The following is a 22231-nucleotide window of genomic DNA, read 5'->3' as shown; positions in this document are numbered from 1 at the left end:
AACATTCAGAGTTTTGTTGTTCTTTAATTAGGGATAAAAACAATAATATCTTTTACATATTGAATTGCTACCGATCTCCGTGTGGAGATGTAAATATTTTTTTAAATAATCTTGACTCTCTTTTAAATCATTTATACAAGCCAAATGCATGTTATGGTATTTGCGGTGACTTTAATATTGATATGAAAACGTCAAACAATAACCAAACAAAACTACTGAATTGCTTATCTGCTTATAACATACAAACTAATCTTGTCAAATGGGCTACGAGAGTAACAAATACCAGCATAATAACAATTGATGAATAAAAGATCTCTCTTTAAAATGGATAGAATCCTATCTATCAGAACGTCGTCAGTATGTCTCCTTAACATATGTATCCCAACAATCAGTAAATATTTGCAAATCAGATTACATTTACATTCGTATAGGTGTTCCGCAAGGTTCTGTAATTGGCCCAATATTATTTCTTATTTACTTAAATGATATTGTCTCAATAAATTCTGCTGTACAGTTTACCCTTTATGCAGATGATACTTCAATACTTATATCAGATAAATCAGATATATCTCTTGAAACTAAATGTAACGAACTCTTGTGTGATCTTAGTTATTGGTTTTCCTCAAATCACTTACATCTTAATGTGGATAAAACGCATGCTATTTATTTCCACAATAGACAGAAACATCTGTTAGATATCGAACTATCAATATATTCTAAACAAATTGAAAAAGTTCAATGAATAAAGTTTTTGGGTTTGTATATTGATGAATGTCTCAATTGGAAAAGGCAATGTAATGATATTATTTCCAAAATAAACTAAGCATGCTACCTACTTCGAAACCTCAAAGATATACTAAGTGAAAAACAGCTACTTATGCTGTATTATGCTCAGGTGGAGTCTCGTTTGCGGTATGGCACAGTATTATGAGGTACGTCTTGTAAATTCAGTGAAGTCTTTCTATCTCAAAAGAGAATAGTCCGTTGTATTGCTGGTATTTCTCAAATAACTAGCTGTAAGAGTTATTTTACTATATTATAAACTTTTAACTATGTCTTGCTTATATATTTTTAAAGTTTGTATTTTTATTCATTCAAATTTTAAGAAATTTAAAACTAATAATTAAATTCACAATATAAGTACAAGCCAGAATCAAAAATTACATGTGCCTTTTTCTAAAGGAAATATGCATTTTTACTCACGTGCAATAATAGGTCAAGTTACCCGAGCCAATAAAAAAATGTAAGAATATGAAAATATTTAAATTATCTTTAAAAGATTTTTTATTGCAGAATACGTTTTATTCTGTTGATGAATATTTTAGGAGTGTGGAGAAGACGATACAACTTCTAACTTTACAGAATATACCAGGAACCCGATATCGTAAAACATATTATTATAGGACGTTTGAGGTTGATAGGACGTGTAATGCGGATGGAACAAAATGTCCCATCTAAAAAAACGCTCCTTGATAGATTCACACACACACACACACGCAGTGATCAACCCTGCATCTAGGAACATGTGTATACCAGTGTAAGAATGGGATCCACATGTCCGAAGATCAAACCGGTCACACTTCGCTAGTCGTAGTGGTACCTATCTGACCCCCAGGCTTTTCCACCACCCCTCCTCATCGTGTGACTTACGTGAGGAGGCTTATGATCTGAAATTTACTTAAGATGCCCTGGGTAATAGGACATCCTCGGTTTTTAGTGACTGTGGTTATGCCACCTAACTGTAGGGGTAGCCACATCTAGGCTTTTCTCCCTATTTACTTTACTGACTCTATTGATTTTAATCTAGCTTTACGTCGGGACTTGAGTCCTTAAAAAAAAAGAAAAAAGAGAGTGTGTTCCGACCATAGAGCCATCAGCCTGAGCTGATGACTCTATGTCCGGAAAAGAGTGTGTGCTCGGTCACTCAGCCGCCGATTTGGCAAAATAAATTTTGTTCTCCTCGCCGGCTGAGCACCCGAGAGGGGTCCGGCCACCGAGCCCATGTATGCCGCACATGACCTCAGTGCTCGGATTTCGCGAGTAGATCTTTCATTCGATCTGCCTTAAGGGCCTAGTCCGCAGAGCGGTATATAAAAGGCCTGACGGGCCCCTTCAGTATTTGCTATATAAGGTAAGTTTACGTTAAACGGTTTAATGAAAAGTATGAATATATTGATATGAATTTACGTTATTTAATCAGAAAACACTTTTTTTTTGTGGACTTCCTCATGGCTTCGGGACTATAAAATGCCTGGGCAACAATTCTTTCCTTTTTTTCCTTAATCCTATTTGTGTGCGTGTATTGGGGTGTGCATTCCCAAGTGTATAATGCTCTCACACACCCCAGTGTATATTGGACTTATAATTACCTAAAAACCTAAAAAAGAAAAGCGTACCCTCTCGCCAGAGTTTTTTTGGTGTGTTTTCTGATTGACTGCATTTCTTTGTTCGTTCTTCTTGCAACCATCTCATTCTTTATTTATTCGTTCGGGTTCTCCCTATATCGAGCTATCTGTTGTTTTGGTCTTCTGTGTACCGTCCTTATGTTTTCATTGTAGTTAGTCAGCTCTCTTAACATTCTGCTTGGTTGGTTTCTTAGTCCGTTGAAAATTTCATATGCTCTCTCGTCTAGCGTGCGTAGGATTCTTGTTTGTCCTGAGTCTCTATATACGTATCTCAAGGGTACGTACCTTGGTATCTTAAGGGCATCTCTGACTATTTGATTCTGAGTGATCTGTATCTTTTTCCTGTTTGTTTTACAGGTGTGTCCCCACGCTGCGGATGCATATGTTAGGACTGGCAGGATAATTCTATTCGCAACCCTGATTTTGGTTTTAAATTGTAGTTTACTTTTCCTTCCTATAAGTGTTGAGAGCTGACTTTTCAACGCTTTGGCTTTGTGTATTTGCTGATTGATGTGCTCAGTGAACGTTAGCTTCTTGTCTAGATGTACCCCTAGGTATTTAGCCTGGTTGGTCCAGTCTACTGGGGTGTTTTCGATTGTAATTTCGCGATTTGGTACACTTCTTCTGTGACTAAACATTACAGCCTGTGTTTTGTTTGGGTTTAGGGCTATTTTCCATTTTATGCACCATCTTTGGAATCTGTTTAGTGTTCTTTGCAGATGATTAGCTGCATAATCCGGGTTTCTCCAGCTAACAGCTATTGCTGTGTCGTCAGCGTAAAGACTCAACAGAGAGCCTGGCTCTTTTGGCGTGTCGGCCGTATAGATGGTGTACAAGTAAGGCGACAGCACCGCTCCCTGAGGCACACCCGCCTCCAGGGTCCCGAGTTCGGATAGGGTTGCCCCTATTCGAACTCTGAACGTTCTGTTGGCAAGATATGACGCAAGGAGGCATGTCATCGCTTCACTGTAACCAAATTCATTCATTTTATAGATGAGTCCATGGTGCCAGACTCTGTCGAAGGCTTTGCTGACGTCCAGAAAAGCTGTAGCTGTGTACATTTTTTTATTAAATCCTTTGGTGATAAATTCTGTAAGTTGTAGTACCTGTAATTCACAGAAGTGTTTGCTTCTAAACCCGAATTGAGCCTCTGGTATGGCATTTGTGATTCTTCATTGAAAAATATTTTGTTTTTTTCCTTTTCACTAGTTTGGTTTCTTGAAGGGCTACGATATCGAGCTCTAATCTGTTTATTAATTCATCCAGAAGGTTGATCTTTTTGAATATTCCGCCGGAATTCCATGACCCAATGCGTAGATCTTCGTTTTGGTTTGCTAACATTTTCGGACGGCTTCTCCAAATGCAGTCATCATTTTTGTTGCTTTGTCCATAATGGACATCATTTCCATCATTTTGTTATTATACTCTGTATGGAAGTTTGCGATGAGGGTAGCTGCGTCCTGTACCGACACTTCTTGTGGTTGTGCTCTAGCTTCTGTGGTGGTTTCAGCGGATTTTTTCGCTGCCTGTGCGTAGCTGACTCCTTTGTTGATTGGAGCGCTGTTTATGGGTCTTCCTACCGGTCTTGTTGGGGCAGGTGTTTTCTTTTTGGGGGCCTTAGAACATCCTCTATAATTTGATGTGTGCGCTTCACCACAGTTTGCACATTTGGGGTCGGTTTCCCGGCTTTTCTCACAGTCGTTACTGATGTGGTTTTCCCCGCATTTTACACATCTCGATCCGCAATGGCAAGCCTTTGAGCTGTGATAGAACCCTTGACAGTTATAACACTGTAGGGTGTCTTTTGTGATTTTGTGATTTTGAATTCATCCTCCACATAGATGCGCATGTAGCATATATCAGATATTTTTTTAATTTTTGCAACGTCTTCCTCTTTGAGGGTGACGATGAAATGTAGCAGTACTTTTTTATCAGCTTTTTTGGGGATCATATTGATCACCCTTGTTACTTTTATTCCTTTATTGTATAGTTCGTCTTTAATTGCTACTGTGCTAGTAGTAGCAGATAGCCCTTTTATAATGACTCTTTTTAGTTTATCGCTATCTATGGGATATGCGATGAATTCTACTTTTGGAGTGTGTTCTCCTAGGATGTGTACCATTCCTAGGTAATATTTTCTAGTTTTTGTGTTAATAGCAATCGATCTGCCTGATCGTGCAAACTTATTGACTGATATTATGCCTTGGTTGGCTGCTCTCTGCAGGATTTTTTGGTGTTCTCCTACAGTTTTTAGGATTATCGCCGGTGATTTCGGCTCTTTTACTATTGGCTCTTTTACTGTAGGCTCCTCGCTTGTTTGCGGTGAGTCTTTTAGTACGTCGTTTTCTTTTTCAACTTGGCTATTTTTGCTCAAGTTATTTTGGGCAGTTGTCTTTTTCTGGCTTCTTTCATGAGCCTCTTTCGTAGCCTTGTTAAATTCGTTTTCTTTCCGCTGATTTATTATCTGCGTCTGCTTTTCGGCGACGCTTATTTTTGATTTCACACTACTGTCTGATTTCTCAGTAGTGGTGCCTGTCTTTTTTCCTTTTTTGTTTTGGACTTGTGTCCAACCTGCAGGTTCTTTGGTTGTTATGATTCTTTCCGGCTCTTTAGGCTTGCCCTTGCCACCGGATGGCTTTGCGGGGGGAGGTGAACCGATTCCTAGTTCAACTAGCTTTACCACGTCGTTATCGAGGGAGGATTTCCACAGGTCGATCTCCATTATTGACTTTTCTTTCTCCTTGGCTGCTGTTAATGCCATTATATGTTGTACAAGTTTTTGTATCTCCTTTTCCTTATTTTAGTTTCTCAGCTCAGTCATCTGAGCGAGAAGGTCTTGGATTTGTTTATTCGTCTTTTCCTCGCGGATACGGCTTTCTTCTTTTAGGGATTTGATCTGTTCCGTCAGTACATTGACCGACCTTAAAAGCTCATTGGCCTTTTCCCTTTCCGCCATTTCTCTGGCCTTTTTCTTTACTTCTTCGTCTTCCGGAGAGTCTTCCTTGGGCCTTAGCCTTTTCATTTTCTTGCCGATTTCGGGCTCGGCTTCATTTTTGGAGACGTTGTCCACGACGGGTGGTGTCTCTACTACAGTTGGAGGTAGGGCTTCGCGCGATTCTGCAGCTGGGCTCGGCTCTTCGTCGACGGCGTCCATCGTATTAACATCGTCATCGGTGTCGATTTCGCTTCTTTTTTCTTTCTCCGACCCGGGCAGATAGGAGTCATCGTCAGAAGATATCACGATTTCTATGTCATCGATCGCGGGATTAGTCGATTTAATAAATTTATTATATAGCTCGATCGAGCTTGCATTGATGATTGGCTAAATCATTCTTTTCTTCTTCTTGTGTTGTAACCTGCGTGACAACACTTTCTGGGGGGGGGGGGGAATATCACTCATATTGCCGTAAGGCAGTGAACAAAATAGTTCATAAGATATAAGAAAATTCTACTTAGACGACTCTGTTTTTTTTTTCCACCGACTAACCGCTGTCAGTACGGCTTACTGGGTGCCGTCCCAGGTACCTCTCGGTAGTTCACTCCCTGTGTTTACAGTGAGGGATCCTCTTCCTGTTTCTCACACCTCAGGAGCAGGGGCCGTTTCTGTCCGACCTTGTCAAATGTCAAGGCCTTACAGTGTCATCCCTGACGACACACTGAGGTGATCCCGAATTCTTCGCAAACGCGAAGCTATTATAGCCTCCACGAGGGGCCTATAAAAACAGCCCCTCGACGGTTTAACTAGTAACAACCTTGCATCCGCTTTTCGCTAATATGTAGGACAAGTGCCTATGCCACACTCGGTGTCTTACCCACCGGGAGCTGAAAAGGTCCATTGACAATAGGTCAGTCGCCCCCACCTAAGCACACTTCGCTTGACTCGCGTCCGTACTGTTCGACTGCTCGAGTGAAACTTACTCCTTGGATATCTGGATACTCCTTGGAAGACTGATACTGATCCTTGATAGATTCATTGGTCGGAAAGAAGAGGAAGATCCAGAACAAGGTTTTCTGATAACATCGATGAAAACATGAGAAATACGGGAATACGTGCTTGACAGAGTAAAGCGATAGAGAGGGTCGACTAGAGAGAAATTTTTGAGGAGGCTAGGACCCACGCAGAGTTGTAAAGTTGGAATGATGATGATAATGTAAAGACGTCTCTAATCGATATTAACATTTAGGTTACCAAATATTGAAATTATTCAGCGACATGTCTAAAACGAAAGCACAATAGCAGGGACATTAAAGAGAATACTTGAAATTTTACGAAATACAGATCTCTACAACAAACCAGAAAGTCGAGAAATGTAAAAACCTCCACCGAGAGTGAAAAAAATGCCTGAACTTTTTAGACTTGAAAGAGCAAAACTATTTAATATTTAAATCGAAACTAAATACTTACTTAATTAGAAAGTTGTGATAATTTACACACTTCGTCACATCGTTGTTTAATAGATGTCGTTCGTCCTGTTTTTCTGCAGTACTACCCAGTATTGCTTTTACTTCCCTATTTAACATTTTCCATTGGACGACAACCGTAAGTACTATCGTACATAGCAACACATCGTAAAACATAATAGCTATATAGCAAACAATATACGTGTAAGCTCCGAGCAAATATAACAACCAATATGGTGGGTATGGTGGTACATAGGTAGACAGAGGCAGCATGTCTTCACCGCTTAATAATGGACCAAATACTACCGAAAATAATGTGATGATACCTATTCCCGGGAAACTAATGGCAAAGAATTTTGCAGTTTTGAGAATAAATTCCCCGTCTTTTCTTTCTTTTTGGAATGGAAAATTTTGTAAGTTCCAAAATTTAAACGTATCCTTTATTAAATTTGCTACTTGTTTGTGGTTAAAAAACAAAGTTGATGCTTTAACTATTGCCTAAAAATTAAAAGCAAAAAGATACATTTTTAAAATAAAAAAATAATAATAAATATACTTTTGGTACATAAATAGTCAACTTATGTTGCCAGTCCAATTATAGCTGTGGTGAATATCTCACAATAGATGAAATGCTTATTGCATTTAGAGGAAGGTGCCAATTCAGGATGTATCTCAAAAATAAGCCAGACAAATACGGTCTGAAAATGCAGTGTTTAGTAGACTCTAAGACACATTATTTGCTAAATGGTTTTATATATACTAAAAAGGATACACGCAGAGCAAATCCAAAAAAGTTATCCATCCCCACTCTAGATGTTTTGACACTTATTCCACCAATTTCTGGTAAAAATAGAAACATAACAGCAGATAATTGGTTTTCGTCCATTGAACTCATAAAAGAACTGAGAAGCCATAAAATTTCATATGTTGGAACTCTAAAAAGAAATGAAAGAGAGGTTCCTGCTGAATTTTAACCCCAAAAAAACAGACCACCTAATTCTGCCTTATTTGGTTATACAGGAAGCGAGAGCCTTGAATCATTTGTTCCTAAGAAAAATCGTGCAGTGTTGTTAGTGTCAACTATGCATCATTCCAATACAATGGTTAATGGAAAGCCAGAGATTATAAATTTTTACAACGAGACAAAAGGTGGGGTGGATTCATCGGATAAGAAATGTGCATGCTATAAAACTGGCAGAAGAACTCGTAGATGGCCTCAAGTAATATGGTTTCGCATTTTGGACATTGCAGGATTAAATGCTAACGTAATTTTTAATGGAGTTCAGCAAAATTAAATAATGGAAATAAGATTGTTTCTAACCACTTTAGGTCAAGAACTTATTAAGGCCCATTTAACTCGTAGAGCTCAGCAAACTTGTTTACCGAGAGAAATTCGTAGTGCCATTTTTAAAGTTTCCGGACTTCAGGAACCAATGCATGCCGCAAATCCAGAGCCACAACGACGAAAAAAGAGGGGAAGGTGTAAAATATGTCTATATTCCAAAAACCAAAAGAAAGAAAGCTCATCCTGCGATAAATGTCGAGATTTTATTTGCAAAAATCATTCCCGCATACAGACGTTATGCATAAGCTGTGTTAAAAATTAAGGTAAAATCATGCTTGTCGTTTTTGAGATACGAAATCTAAATCGATTTTTTTTATTTTAGGTAGGAGCTATGATACCTAGATTTCACCATTGGATACAAAAAAACTGCACATTGTTATTATTTTTCTTATAATTCGAGAAAGTTCATAGCTATGTTAATTTGACTGAATACAAAAGTTTTTTTTTTAAATAAAGTTATATCTAATTAACCAAATTCGTTTATTTTTATATAAATGTAAAAGTAGCTGTAAACAAAATAATTTAAAATAAAACAAGTTAAAAAAAGAATATTTTTTGATATAAAAAACAATGAGGGGTCAAATTTGACCCTGCCATGGTACAAATGTTACTATTTTTGGCCATGGTAGTTAAGGGTTAAGAGACCATGTGCTTGCAGAGTTGCCAAACAGTGACAATGAAAATGAACGGGACGATCCTTTTGATTCGGACGATTCTGTAATCGACAAAAACTATGTTCTTTCTTCAGATGAATCGTACAGTGATGTAAGTGAGAGTGATTTATTCGACGATGATATGAGACAAAAATTGATAACGAAAAAATGTCAGAATCTGAAAATGATGATGAAAACTAGTGGCATGATATAGGTGAGAGTGACAATGAAACTGGTGAGTTGAATCAATATCAAGATATGCCTATATTAAATTTTAACGTTAACGAAATAAAAAATCCTATAGACGCTTACAAGTTATTTGTAACCGATGATCTTTTACAGAATATTGTCACTGAAACAAATAGATTTGCTCGGAAAATGTTGTTAAATATACATCAATCAAAATCACGTATACGTTACTGGGTTGACTGCGATATAGCCGAACTGAATAGTTATGGGATTAGTTCAGGAACGAGTTTATTACGACTACCATGAGACGAGACAGGTTCGTTTTACTGATGCGTTGCATTAATTTTTGTAATAATCAGCAGTGTAATAAAGATGATCGGCTCTATAAGTTAGGGGAAGTTTTAAAAGTACTGAATAAAAATTTTCAAGCTGCATTAACTCCAGGACGGATTTTGGTAGTCGATGAAAGTATAGTACCTTATCAAGGAAGACTGCAAATAAAGCAATATCTGCCAAATAAAACACACCCGTACGGAATTAAATTATATAAGTTATGTACAGTGGATGGCTATACTAACAACATAATCGTTTATCGTGGTAAAAATACGACTACCAATGCAAAAACTGCTCAGAGTGAGCAGATAGTGTATGATCTTCTTGAACATGTTGAATTCGAAAATGGCTTCTATCGCTAATTGTATACTGATAATTATTACTCGAGTTTACCTTTAGCCAAATCATTATTCAAAAAACCAATAATTTATTGTGGCACCCCGAGGTCCAACAGAAGAGGTATTCCCAAAACGGTACCTAAAAAAATGAAAAAGGGAAAAATTTGGGGTACACAGAACAACTCCTTACGTAACATAAAAGGGATGGACAAACGGCCAGTTCTGATGTTAAGCACTGATCCATACAACTACTTTAGAACCAACAGGAAAGCGAAACTGGCAACGTGAGTTTGTATTGAAACCAAAGGCAATTATTGATTACAATCAAGCAAAAAAAGGAGTAGACTTTAGTGATCAGATGAGTTCTTGTCATTCCGTTTTAAGAAAAGTTTAAAATGGTACCGTAAACTAGCCTTTAAATTTTTGCTTGGAACGTTACTTTTGTTAAACCGTCAGGACCTGGAAAGAAAAGGAGAACACAATGCCAAGGATACAAATATCATAAATTAAGAGAAACACATTCAAGCAAACAGGCAAGTAATATGGTGACAAAAGTAACAAGTTACTGCAATTAATGTCCTGGGCAACCAGGAATGTGTTTATCTTGCTTTAATAGCATTTATAAAAAACAATCTATTTTTTCTGAAACTTGATTGTTTTTTTTTAATAACTACGAAAAAATCTTTTATTTTTCTGAAACTTTATGTTTTTTTTGTTTAATAACTAAGGACATAAATATTATTTAGTTTACATGTTTTTTTGTTTTCAAATATCATTTACACTATAATAAAATAATAATAATAATAAAATATTAAAAAGTTTTGATCTTTTAATCTAAATCTGTAAAAAATAGTAAGTTGTCTTGATACTTTAAAATATTCTTAACAGGAAACCTGATCAAAAAACGAATGACAATGGTAAGTTTTCAAATGTTTTTACTGTTAATAACTGATCTTAAAACTCGTATAATTTATATTATAAAACTGTAAAAATGTAAAAACTAATTACGTCACTACCGGTGCCCGACGGTCGGTAACGCACTGTGTTCGTGTCAAGCCACCGGTCCCGGGGGACCGGTAACGCACTGTTCTTTGGTTGACATATTTTGGGAACACAGTCAACCTTTTAATGATTTTTCTCTCAGCGTCATATCCTACACGCTTCAGAGTACAATTTAAGGGAGAAAATGGTAAAATTAGAAAAAAATGCATGCAATGAAATCACAAGAGAAAATAATTAAAAAGAAAAATGGAAATAAATAATAAAATAAACCTAAAAAAAATGGAGATAAAGATAATAGGAATAAATACCATTGTAAACCACCAACACTCGAGAAACAAACGTATAACTATTGTGTTCAAAAACTTATTTTCTTCCTTCTTCCTTTTCTTCTTTTTATGTAGACATGTAGGTGAAAAAAGTTAGCCAAAGAAGGTAAATTGTGAAAAAAACTTCTGTTCTTGATCTTGTTGTGATATTAAAGTACTATTTAAAAAACAATAATAAACGCAATATCTTTGGTTTCTACTATATTTTTTGCTTCAAGTGTTTTTTATTTATTAATACTCTAAGCAAATACAATTTATTTGGTCATTAGGGTTAACATTTTGTAGTTATTATTTTCGTTTAAAGTGTCCTGCAAATTCCAGGTCTCATGTATGTGTGTAACATTAGATTGCCGAAAAAGCTTTTCCGTGACTTTTGGGATATGAGGAATTATAACGAACAAAAAATATATCTAAAAAACGTCATTCGAGTCTGTTTAGTAAGAAGAAGAAGACATGGTAGTTACAAAGCCGGCCACAGCGGACATACAAATATATGCGAATAATTCGGGGCATGTCTGAAGTTGAGGTATGTAAAATTCAGTAATTCTGTTATGTTAAAATTTAATGTTTTAAAAACATTCTTTTAAAATTTCACTCTCCCCTACTTATAACTAAAATAAAAAAGTGTTCTGTCTAAAAGACTAAACTTTGATCACCATGATAATATTTCAAGCCTAAACAAATCTTATTTGGAAATGTTCCTGCTAGCTTAATATTCGAGCCAGCGGAATTAATAAAAATTATTTTTGAAATACCACAGTGTTCTGCTAGGTTTTTACGAAATTATTAGCACCCTAGTAACTTTTTACCCTCAACTAACCCATGTGGAAAGTCAACAATTCTTAGGTTAAACTTTAAGCTGATGAAAAATCTATTTTTACAATTTTGCTGTACTCTATCAATCAATAATTCTGTTAGGTTAAAATTTATGACGAAATTTTTTTTTGTTCCACTGATCTATTCATAATTGAAATAAAAAAGTGTTCTGTTTTTTGCTACAAAAAGTTTTTGCTACACTTTCACCACCCTGATAATTTTCCATCACTAAAGCAATTTTATTTGAAAACGTTCGCGCGAGCTGAATTTTCGAGCCAGTAGAATTAAACAAAAATTTTTTTTAAGTACCACAGTATTTTGATAGGTTTTTACAAATTTATTACCCCCCTATTAATTTTTCACTTCTTAACTACTCCTTGTGGGAAGTCAATATTAAGCTATTACGCGGATGCTCGGATATTAACCTAGCTAATTCAAATAAAAATTTTGAAATACCACATGATTCTGCTTAATTTTTACTAATTTTTCGCCTTTTAACTAACCCGTTGTAGCTTAGGTTAAAATAAAAAAGTAATTTTTAAATACCGCTATGTGCTACAAAGCTTTTCCAATTCATTTATCACCTTCACAACTGTTTACCCCCATATGAGGAGCCAATAATTCTGCTAGGTTGAAATTTGAACTGACAAAACAAAATTATAAAAGGTATTTTCAATAATTTTTTTGTATTGTACTTTTACTTCAACCTTTTACTATTTTTTGCTATTTCATATTTTTCACCTAACACACTGGGCATAAATTCCGCACTTTACGATCTAATTTTGGGGACGTAAAGTCGTACTTTTTCGTCCGGTATAAAAAATGCACGTTTTGACATTTCAAGAGTTAAAAATCAACTATAGACATGATCGTGCGTAGATGAATGCGCACTGGTGTTTACTACTAAAAATTACTCAAAAACTATTGTACTCAGCATAAAACACACTCAGGAACAGTAAAGAGGCGCTATATTTGCAATTTATTGCCAAAGTTAAATAATAGTGAAGAAGACTCTATTAATCTAAAATCCGATTAAGACTGCGGTCCCCACTCCTTGATTGGCGGTACACTTCGCTCAGGTCTATGGATGTACCCAATCAATATATATCTTTTAAAATCCACAAGGAAAATAATTCCTGCAGCTAGCTATATACCACGTATCACAAAAAAGAGGTTAAATCTTTGTAAATGGGTATATTTAAAAAACCTTTAAAAGGGCTAAATCAAAAACACGAACGATTTCGGAACAACAGTTCCATCATATCTTTTAATCTTTTAACAATAGGTGCTCAAGGTGTCCCGAACCTCCATTATAATTAGGTAATTAATGTAATCTACATACAATTATTGCAATTTGAATATTTCTTACCTGGTAATTGTTTTGTGAAATATAACAATTCGGTTGTATTTACTAAAAGTCAATTTGATTTCAGCTATTTTTTGTTCATAAAAGGGACTTACGATTCGTTTTCTCTTATCCATGTACTCACTGCTATTTTCATTTTTTAAATATTTAAATATTTCAAAAATAAATATTAGTTAGCACAGAGTATCATCTCAGAATGTTTTTAATTAGGGTAGTTGAGAAAACAATGACTAGGCTGATAAAAATATAGTAAAAATCTAGCAGAGCACTTTTGTGGTTCCTAAAAGATTTCGCATTTAGCTAGCGTGAATGAAGAATGGGTAAAAAAATATGCCATCGGCAAAAAGTTTGTTTTTTCGAATTCTGCTAGCTGGAACCTTAAGCCAGCAAAATCGCTCCCAGTAAGGGTGGTTTGGTGGTAGTGAAATACGGAACAAATATTTATAGAGGCACTGGAAGAGTATAACGAGGGCATCAAGATTAACGGTGTACCAATAAGTAATTTTCGATATGCAGATGATACTGTTATACTGGCCGATAACATCGAAGATTTACAGATGATGCTAAATAGAGTAAATACAACTGGCAACCAATTTGGACTGTTCCAAATCAATAGAAAGAAAACTAAATTTATGGTGATCAGTAAAAAGAAAATTCAACATATCGACCTGAATATTGAAGCCGAACGTATTGAAAGAGTACACCGATTTAAATATCTGGGATATACAGTAAATGATAAGCGGGACCCAGACGAAGAGATTAAGATCCGAATTGAAATAGCAAGATCCAAATTCATCAAAATGAGAAAGCTCTTAAGCAACCGCCACCTAAGCGTTAACCTCCGACGGCGCTACGAAATGCTACGTACTCTCTACGTTACTTTACGGAGTTAAAGGGTGGACGTTAACAACAGCAACTATAACGTTAACAGCAGCAACTATAAAGAAGTTAGCGGCTCTAGAAATGTGGCTGTATCGACGCATACTGAGAATACCTTGGACAGACAGAGTGACCAACACAGAGGTATTAAGACGAATGGGTAAAGAGGTGGAATTGTTAACAACTGTTAAAAGGAGGAAAGCGTCATGCCTGGGCCATGTGTTCCGTAATGATAAGTACAGTCTGCTACAGCTTATCGTGGAAGGCAAGATTGAAGGTAGAAGAGGTTTGGGCAGAAAGAAGAAATCCTGGCTGAGAAACTTGAGAGAATGGTTTTAAATACCAGAAGCTGTGAACATAATACATGCGGCACAAAACAGAGAAACCTATCGTTTGATGGTCGCCATCCTTCGGTAGAAGACGGCACATAAAGAAGAAGGTGGTGAAATATTATTAGGGTGGTAATAAATAAGTAAAAGATGGGTGAAAAAAATATGCCGCAAGCAAAAAGTTTTTGTTCCGAATTCTACTAGCTTGAACCTTAATCCAGCAGAATCGCTCCCCTTAAGGTTGGTTTGGTGTTGAAAAATTATTAGGGTGGTAATAAACTAGTGAAAAATGCCTTGACGCAAGAAACGTCGGCTTAAAGTTTATTAACACAATTGATTTATCTGATTAGTTTTTTGATATATTTTCGGTTGAAGAATGGAAATAAAATGTAATAAAGTCATTCCAATTGAGGAGATCTTTACATCAAAAGAACTTTATGCAAGTTTTTATCAAAATATAATCGACTTGAGTGATGTCGCAGCTAACTGTGATTTTGATATAGATATTTCTAGCTTGGATGAATTATGTGGCGATCAAGAATAATAATTTTTCGGTCTCAATATTATATTGCTTTTGATTTTTACAAATTTAAATTTAAAATTAACCACAACCTTTGCGTATATATTGTCTTCCCTTAAGTACTATGCAAGCAAAAGATTAAACTAAACTTACATCTGTTAATGCAAAGAAAGCGTCTAGCCTTGGCAACACGATTTCCAAACTGGAATTGTCTTCATAAACAAATTGAAGAGACCACAGATACAGAGAACAGCCTATAATCAACATATTAAAATAATAGAGCAGCTTCTGAATAATCGACGAATGTATTAAAGGATTCCCACCAATAAAGCTTAAAGCTGTAAGACATAGTTTTGTATTAAAGAACATTTTTTAAGTGGTAAAAAAATGAATTTGCTTGGTATTTTATACACTTCTAATGCAGTGGCGTTGCGGAGTTTAAAAAAGTAAGTCTGACAATAATTTGGAAGTCGGAGAAACGAAGTACTACTAATACCAAGTGATCTCAATGGATAAGGTCGCAAATAACAAAGTGATTTTTGATGGACGCTTGGGTTAGGTGAACGTAACGAAGAAGAGGACTGTTTAACTTAATTCGCAACTGAAAGGCAGCTTCAAGTGATAAATACCTTTTTTGAGAAAATAAACTTGGAAAAAAATACACAGTGAAAAAATAAACATAAAACTATTTAAAAGAAATTAAACAAAAGATAAAAGCCTGAGGAAAAGTTAAGGAAGAGAATAAGACTGAATACAACAGAATTAATAGTAAATTAAGAAGACGTATAAGAGTCACCAAAGATAAATGGTTAAGCAGCAATTGTCCAGAAAGAGAGTCAGTACAATGCCATGCTTGTTTATCGTTATCATCATACAGCCTTTTGCGACATAACTTAAACACTTCTTTTTCTGGTTCCTATCCGTTTCGGATGTTGGAAATCATATTGGCAATCATGACCTTGCTCGCTGCGGCTCGAAACAGCTCCGTTGAGGTTTTCTTAAACCATGTTCTTAAATTCCGCAGCCATGATATTCTCCTTCTACCGGGTCCACGCTTACCTTTGACTTTACCTTGCAATATAGACTGCAGCAGGGAGTAACGGTGCTGATTTCTCATAACGTGTCCCAGATATTGCAATTTTATGCGTTTGATCGTAAACACTATCTCTGGTTCCTTCTTCATTTTTTCTAGAACTTCCTTGTTCGTGATCCTTGCTGTCCATGATATTCTCAGCATTCTTCTATAAAGCCACATCTCAAATGCTTCAAGTTTTTTATTAGTGGTGTCTGTAAGCGTCCATGCGCCCCGTACAACAACACAGAGAAAACATAGCATCTCAAATGTCTCATTTTTGTATCTAGGGATATGTTGTGACTTTTGAAGATGGCGCTCATTTTGTTAAATACCGTTCTTGCCTTTCCTATGCGGCACTTTATTTTCTGTACATTGCTCCACTGTTCGTTTATAATAGTTCCCAGGTAGCAATACTGTTTTACTCGCTCTATCTGCGTCCCATTAATGTATAGATGAGCCCCATTTATATTCTCCTTGCTGATAATCATTTGTTTCGTTTTGTGAGTATTAATATTTAGTCCGTACTGTTGACTGTACTCGTTTATTCTGTCTATTAGCCTCTGAAGTCCCTCTAAACTATCTGCTATCACCATGGTGTCGTCGGCATATCTAACATTGTTTACTCTTTCACCATTTAGAAGGATGCCTTCGTCTATTCCGTAAAGAGCCTCGTTAAACATTTTCTCTGAGTACATATTAAATATCAACGGTGATAGGATACTTCCCTGTCTAACTCCACGTAGTATTTTTATGTGATCTGTTTCTTCTTCGTTAATTTTCATGTAGGCGGTCTGATTCCAGTATAGTTCTGAAATTATTCTGAGGTCTTTGTCATCCAGGTCTGCTTCTTTTAAAATGTTTATCATCTTTTGATGTTGAACTCTGTCAAATGCCTTTTCATAGTCGATCAAGCACGCGTTTACGTCGCAGGTAACTTAAACACAGGCCTTCCCTAATTTCTACCAGTTCTGTCGGTCTTGAACTTCTTGCAGCCAATTCCCGGCTATTATTTTAACGTCATCTGTCTGTCGTGTGGGTGGTCTACCTCTGCTTGTTCTGTCAGATCGTGGTCTTCAAACTGTAATTTTTGGGTCCACCGTCCGTCATTCATATATATACAAGGATTTCCACAGTTTTCACTGTATTCCTTCACTCAACCGTTTTCTCCAATTTTTCCTGTTTAGCCAGTCCCCTTCCTGTAGGTTTCTTCTACTCATTGCTTCGTCCACCTCATCTCTGAAAGATCTTCGGGGTCTGCCTCTCTTTCTTCTTCCTATCGGGCTCCACTCTGTTAGTCTATTTATCCACCGATTTTGGTCTGTTCTTCTGACATTTCCGTACCAGGTTAACCTCTTCTGTTCGATGTAGTCTATTATGTCGGAGTTCATTCAAATTTCTCCTCTTAATCTCCATATTATTTATTCTATCTCTTCTTGTTACTCTGCAGCTTCTCCTTAGGAATTCCGTCTCTGTTGCTCTTAGTTTGTTTTTGGTTTTCTTATTTATTGTCCAATTTTCACACCCATAAGTGAGGATACTTCTTGTCATGGTATTATATATTTTTTTCTTTGTTTTCATGCTGATGTTCTTATCCCATAGTACCGGGTTCAATTTTCGTATGCAGTCTCTTGTTTGGCCTAGTCTATTTTTTATATCTTCCTCCGTTGTTCCTTTGTTTGATATTATGAAACCTAAATACTTATACTTGTCTGTTCCTTTGATTTGTTTACCTTCGTCTATTTCCAGCTGTTTTATTTCTGTATTATCCGTTGTTGGGTATTCAGTTTTCTTTAGGTTTATTTCCATCCCATTATTTGTATATTCCTGCTCCAGTTTTCTCATCATAAAACTGAGGTCATCCTCGTCTTGTGCGATCACTATTTGGTCGTCGGCAAAACTTAGCGTATATAGATATTCGTTCCTTACTGGTATACCCATTCCTTCGCACTTTCTTTTCCATGGTTTCAGGGTTTTTTTCCAGGAATATTTTGAACAGGGTGGGGGATGTGGAGCAACCCTGTAGTAGTCCCTTTGTCGTCTTAAATGGACTGCATATTCTATTGCCCGTTTTGATAGCTACTTCGTTATTCTTGTAGAGTGCTTTTACCGCGTTTATTAATCTTCGTGGAACTTCGATGTCTTCCATTGCTTCCCATAGCTTGGTTCTAGGTATTGAGTCATATGCCTTTTTAAGATCAACAAAAGCCAGATGGACGGATCTATTTTTGGCCATTCTTTTTTCTATTACTTGTTTGACCGTGTAAATGTGATCTAAGCATGCTTTCCCCGCTGTGAAACGTGCCTGGTCTTCTCCGATTTTATCTTGTAGGCACATTATAGCCCATGATTGTCATTACTAGAAAAATTATTATTAAGGGGTAGCATCTTTATCAACAGTATGATTTGAACATGACGTAGTTAGGGTTTGTTTAGTATTTTTAGTTACCTTCCTCACGGATTGTAGTTGCTGATTTTGTTACCTACAAAGACTGGAGTGCAGCATAGATAGGCGGATAGGAGGCTGCTTGGGATGATTTTCTGTGTCGGAGAGAAAGAGTAGCTGACTGTTTGGCAGGTTGTGCATAAGCGTTGCTTTTTCAGTTTTGGGAAGAAAAAGGGATACTACAAAATCTCGTGTATGAGTAATTTGTTCTACTAGTTGGTGATGAGAAAATAGTTTTCTTGGGGCAACGAGATTGGAAAACCTCAAAAACCAATTTCGCCCTATTCGTTCGGGATAAGGATATAGTAACGAGTTCAGGAGGGTGCCGAATGCTATTGTGGTAGCTTCGAGGTGATCTGCGTACTCGTTCGGAAGTTCGAGCTACATGGAACGTGGCTTAATAACATGGCGTTTGGCGGAAGTTAGCGAGAAAATTCTAAATCACCGCAGCTGGGTTGTATGAACGGAGCGAACGATGTTCCAATACAAGATTATAGTTACAAGAGCATATGGATCAAAGTTATAAAGAGTCCACAATATCACCTATTTGGGCGCCAATGTTAACGATAACTGGTATATGAGCACATAAATAAGAATCTTCTTCTTATTATGCCGTCTTTCAACGAAGGTAAGCGATCACTTCTTTAAATTCTTTCCTAACTTCTCAACGTAAAATATCTGTTTAATACTAAGGTTGGTCCAAAATCTGATATTCCTCAGCCGAGATTTCTTCCTTCTTCCCAAGCATTTTCTTTCCTCTACTCTTCCTTGCATGATGACGTAAAGAAGAGAGTATTTATCGTTTCGAAGAATGTGGACCAGATACGATATTATGAAATATAAAATAAGAATACGCATTGAAGAAGCCAGAGCCGCCTACTATAAACTAAAGAAAATTCATAATTATAGAGATACTACATTGAACCTTAAAATCAGATTAATACGCTGCTACATATTCTCTACATTGCTCTGTGTCATATAGTGCTGCAGTCTTACAGAAACACTAATGAGCGAATCGAATGCCTTTGAGATATGTGAATATTGCGAATAAGTTTGGTTGATCGAATAAGAAATGAAATAGTTTTACAACGAATCAAAAAGAGCACAGAAATAACAATAACAATAAAAAATCGAAAGTTACAATATTTCGGTCATGTAATGAGATATCCAGAGAGGTGTAATTTTCTAGATTTTATAATCCAGTGCAAGATCGTCGAAAGATCGCTGGAACACTCTGGCTATGAAAACTTCAAGAGTAGTATCAAGAGGCATTATTATTGCCAAAATAATCGCCAACATTCCATAATCAGACAGAGTTCTGAAAGAAGAATTAGTGATGGATTTCCGCTATTTCTGCTTGGAAAATTATGACATTCTGAGATAGACTTACCGGGAAATGTATCTCTTGCTTTTCTCCTACTATACCGGCTGCTATATACCATATCAGGCTAATTGGTGTGTTGGTCTCAAGTGCGTCTCGCAGTTTTTTAATTTTCAAAGGCTGCCCACGCTAAAGTAATTATTCATCTTTGGATTTCGAATATTTGGTTATCTCTGATGATTCTTATTTTATGACCCAAATACGATTATTTCTCCACCACTTCTACCACTTTGTCTTGAATAGTTAAATGATTATTGGAAACCATATTTGTCATAAACTTAGTTTTGACCAAGTTCATTCTAAGAGCTACACTCGAACATGCAAAGTCCAATTCATTTAACATATCTGTGGCTTCTTCTAAATTATCTGTGATCATGATCTGGGAAACGATCATTATCACAGATAATTGACCACTCCTCTGTGGTCCCAATAGACCATCTCCAAGACATACTCTAACGCCGTTATGAATAATTTTAGTGGTAATGTATCTCCTTGCCTTATCCCACGTTTTATTTTTATTGGTCGGGTTTTATCGTGTATATATTGTAAATAAGTTCACTATACCTATGATGGCTCCTGCTGTTATTCATTGCTTCTAAAAGGCTGTGTATTCCGATCGTGTTGAACGCCTTATGAAAATCTATGAAAGTGAGAACAAGACGATAGCTTAGGTGGCTGACGCAGATGGGGACCAAGTGTTTGCCAGTATAGGCATTCAACGTTATTCTTAGAAATGACGTAAGGGCACCCTCTAGGCCTGGGAGGAGAAATCGTCCCCGAAGGCGGATGAACGACATCCCGTCGTCAACGGCATAGGATGCGAAAGGCAAGTGAGAAGCCATTGCATTAAATTCCCAAGATAGTTAATATGGCAAGTCAAAATCAAAACATGGCCTCTAGTTCCCGGCAGGCATTCAATCGTCAAGGGGTGCTAAGAATCCCCGGGAGGAAACTTAAAATTGCTACGTGGAATGTTAAAACTTTATATAGAGCAGGCAAACTAGCAAATGCTGAAAACGAGATGAGACGAATGAAGTGGGACATACTTGGTATGTGCGAGGTGAGATGAAAAGGAGAAGGATATGTGGATACAGTAAATGGCAACCGTTTCTATTATGCAGGCTAAGATGATGATGCCCAGTCAGGTGTAGGAGTGCTGGTAACAGCATCCATGAAACAACACACCAAAAGTTTCCTGCCAGTCAGCGACAGATTAATGATTATCAAATTAAATGGACAACCATTCGACATTAATATATTGCAAATATACGCAAAGACAGCAGACAGCGCAGACAAAGTTCTTGAGAATTTCTATTCCGATATTGAGAAGATAAAAAAAAAATATAAAATCAAACGACATCAACATAGTTATGGGAGATTGGAATGCCAAAGTAGGAGCAGAAAAAGTCGAATAGATCATCGGCCCATATGGTTTAGGAACCAGGAACAAACGAGGCACACGGTTTAAATTACTTAAAAGACGTCTATATACGTGGAAGTCTCCTCAAGATTGCGAAGGAAATATTGTGAGGAACCAAATCGACTACATTACAATTATTAACAAAAGGTTCCGTAATGGTATTCTAAATGTGAAAACGTACCCAAGCTGTGACATAAATTTAGACCACAATCCTGTAGTCGCAAATTAAACATTCTCACCGAAGAAGTTTTGCAGTCAATAAAAGACCCAAAAAACAACAAGGCACCCGGCGAAGACCCAATAACAGACGAACATTTTAAACATCTAAGTGATAATGCTGTCAGGAAATTAACATACTTCTACCACATTATATTATTATATGAACATGGCATAATACCGCATGACTGGCTAACATCCACATATATAGTAGCTCTTTCTAAAAAACAAAAAGCAAGGAAATGTGAAGACCATCGAACTATATTCCTAACGAGTCATGTCGCTAAGATTTTTATGCGAATAATTTATAACCAAATTCCAAAGCCAAAGGCTACAGGCACTAGAGAAGCAATTCTGGGATTGACACTGATGGCAGAGATATATCTTAAGGTTCAAAAACGGACGGCTGTATGTGTGCTTTGTCGGTTAGAGAAAGGCCTTCGACCGCATCAAACGGAAAATTGATTGAGGTGTATAAGAAATAGGGTTGGCCGGACACGACATAGCTATCATAAGTAATACATACTAAAACCACACAGGATGCGTTCGAACAGAGAACGAAAACACCAAGTACATCAACATAGAACAAGGAGTGCGTCAAGGGTGCATTTTATCCCCCCTATTATTATTTAATGTATATGCTGAACATATAATTAGAGTTTATCTTGAAGATCTCCCTGAAGGTGCCAGAGCCAATGGAATCATCATTAACAATATAAGATATGCCGATGACACCGTAGTATTAGCAGAAACAGAAGACCAACTAAAAATATTGATGAACATATTATCAAAAG

The 22231-nt window shown here is 36.6% G+C and overlaps 1 protein-coding gene across 2 annotated transcripts in view; it reads right to left on the bottom strand.

Annotated features, from left to right (window-relative positions):
* LOC140435584 (odorant receptor Or2-like) overlaps positions 1-22231 on the bottom strand; it is a 95186-nt gene that overhangs the window by 35350 nt on the left and 37605 nt on the right. The window contains exon 3 of one of the 2 annotated variants that reach the window (XM_072524330.1): positions 6811-7304. The exons of the other annotated variant lie outside the window; for it this stretch is intronic. Coding sequence (XP_072380431.1) covers positions 6811-7079 — 269 coding nt within the window. The 5' untranslated portion in view covers positions 7080-7304. The remainder of the gene's footprint in view (positions 1-6810; positions 7305-22231) is intronic. 2 annotated transcript variants of the gene reach the window in all.

Source organism: Diabrotica undecimpunctata, chromosome 3 (genome assembly GCF_040954645.1).
Source record: "Diabrotica undecimpunctata isolate CICGRU chromosome 3, icDiaUnde3, whole genome shotgun sequence".
In the NCBI taxonomy this organism is placed as follows: Eukaryota; Metazoa; Arthropoda; class Insecta; order Coleoptera; family Chrysomelidae; genus Diabrotica; species Diabrotica undecimpunctata.
This window is presented reverse-complemented; position numbering and strand designations above follow the sequence as displayed.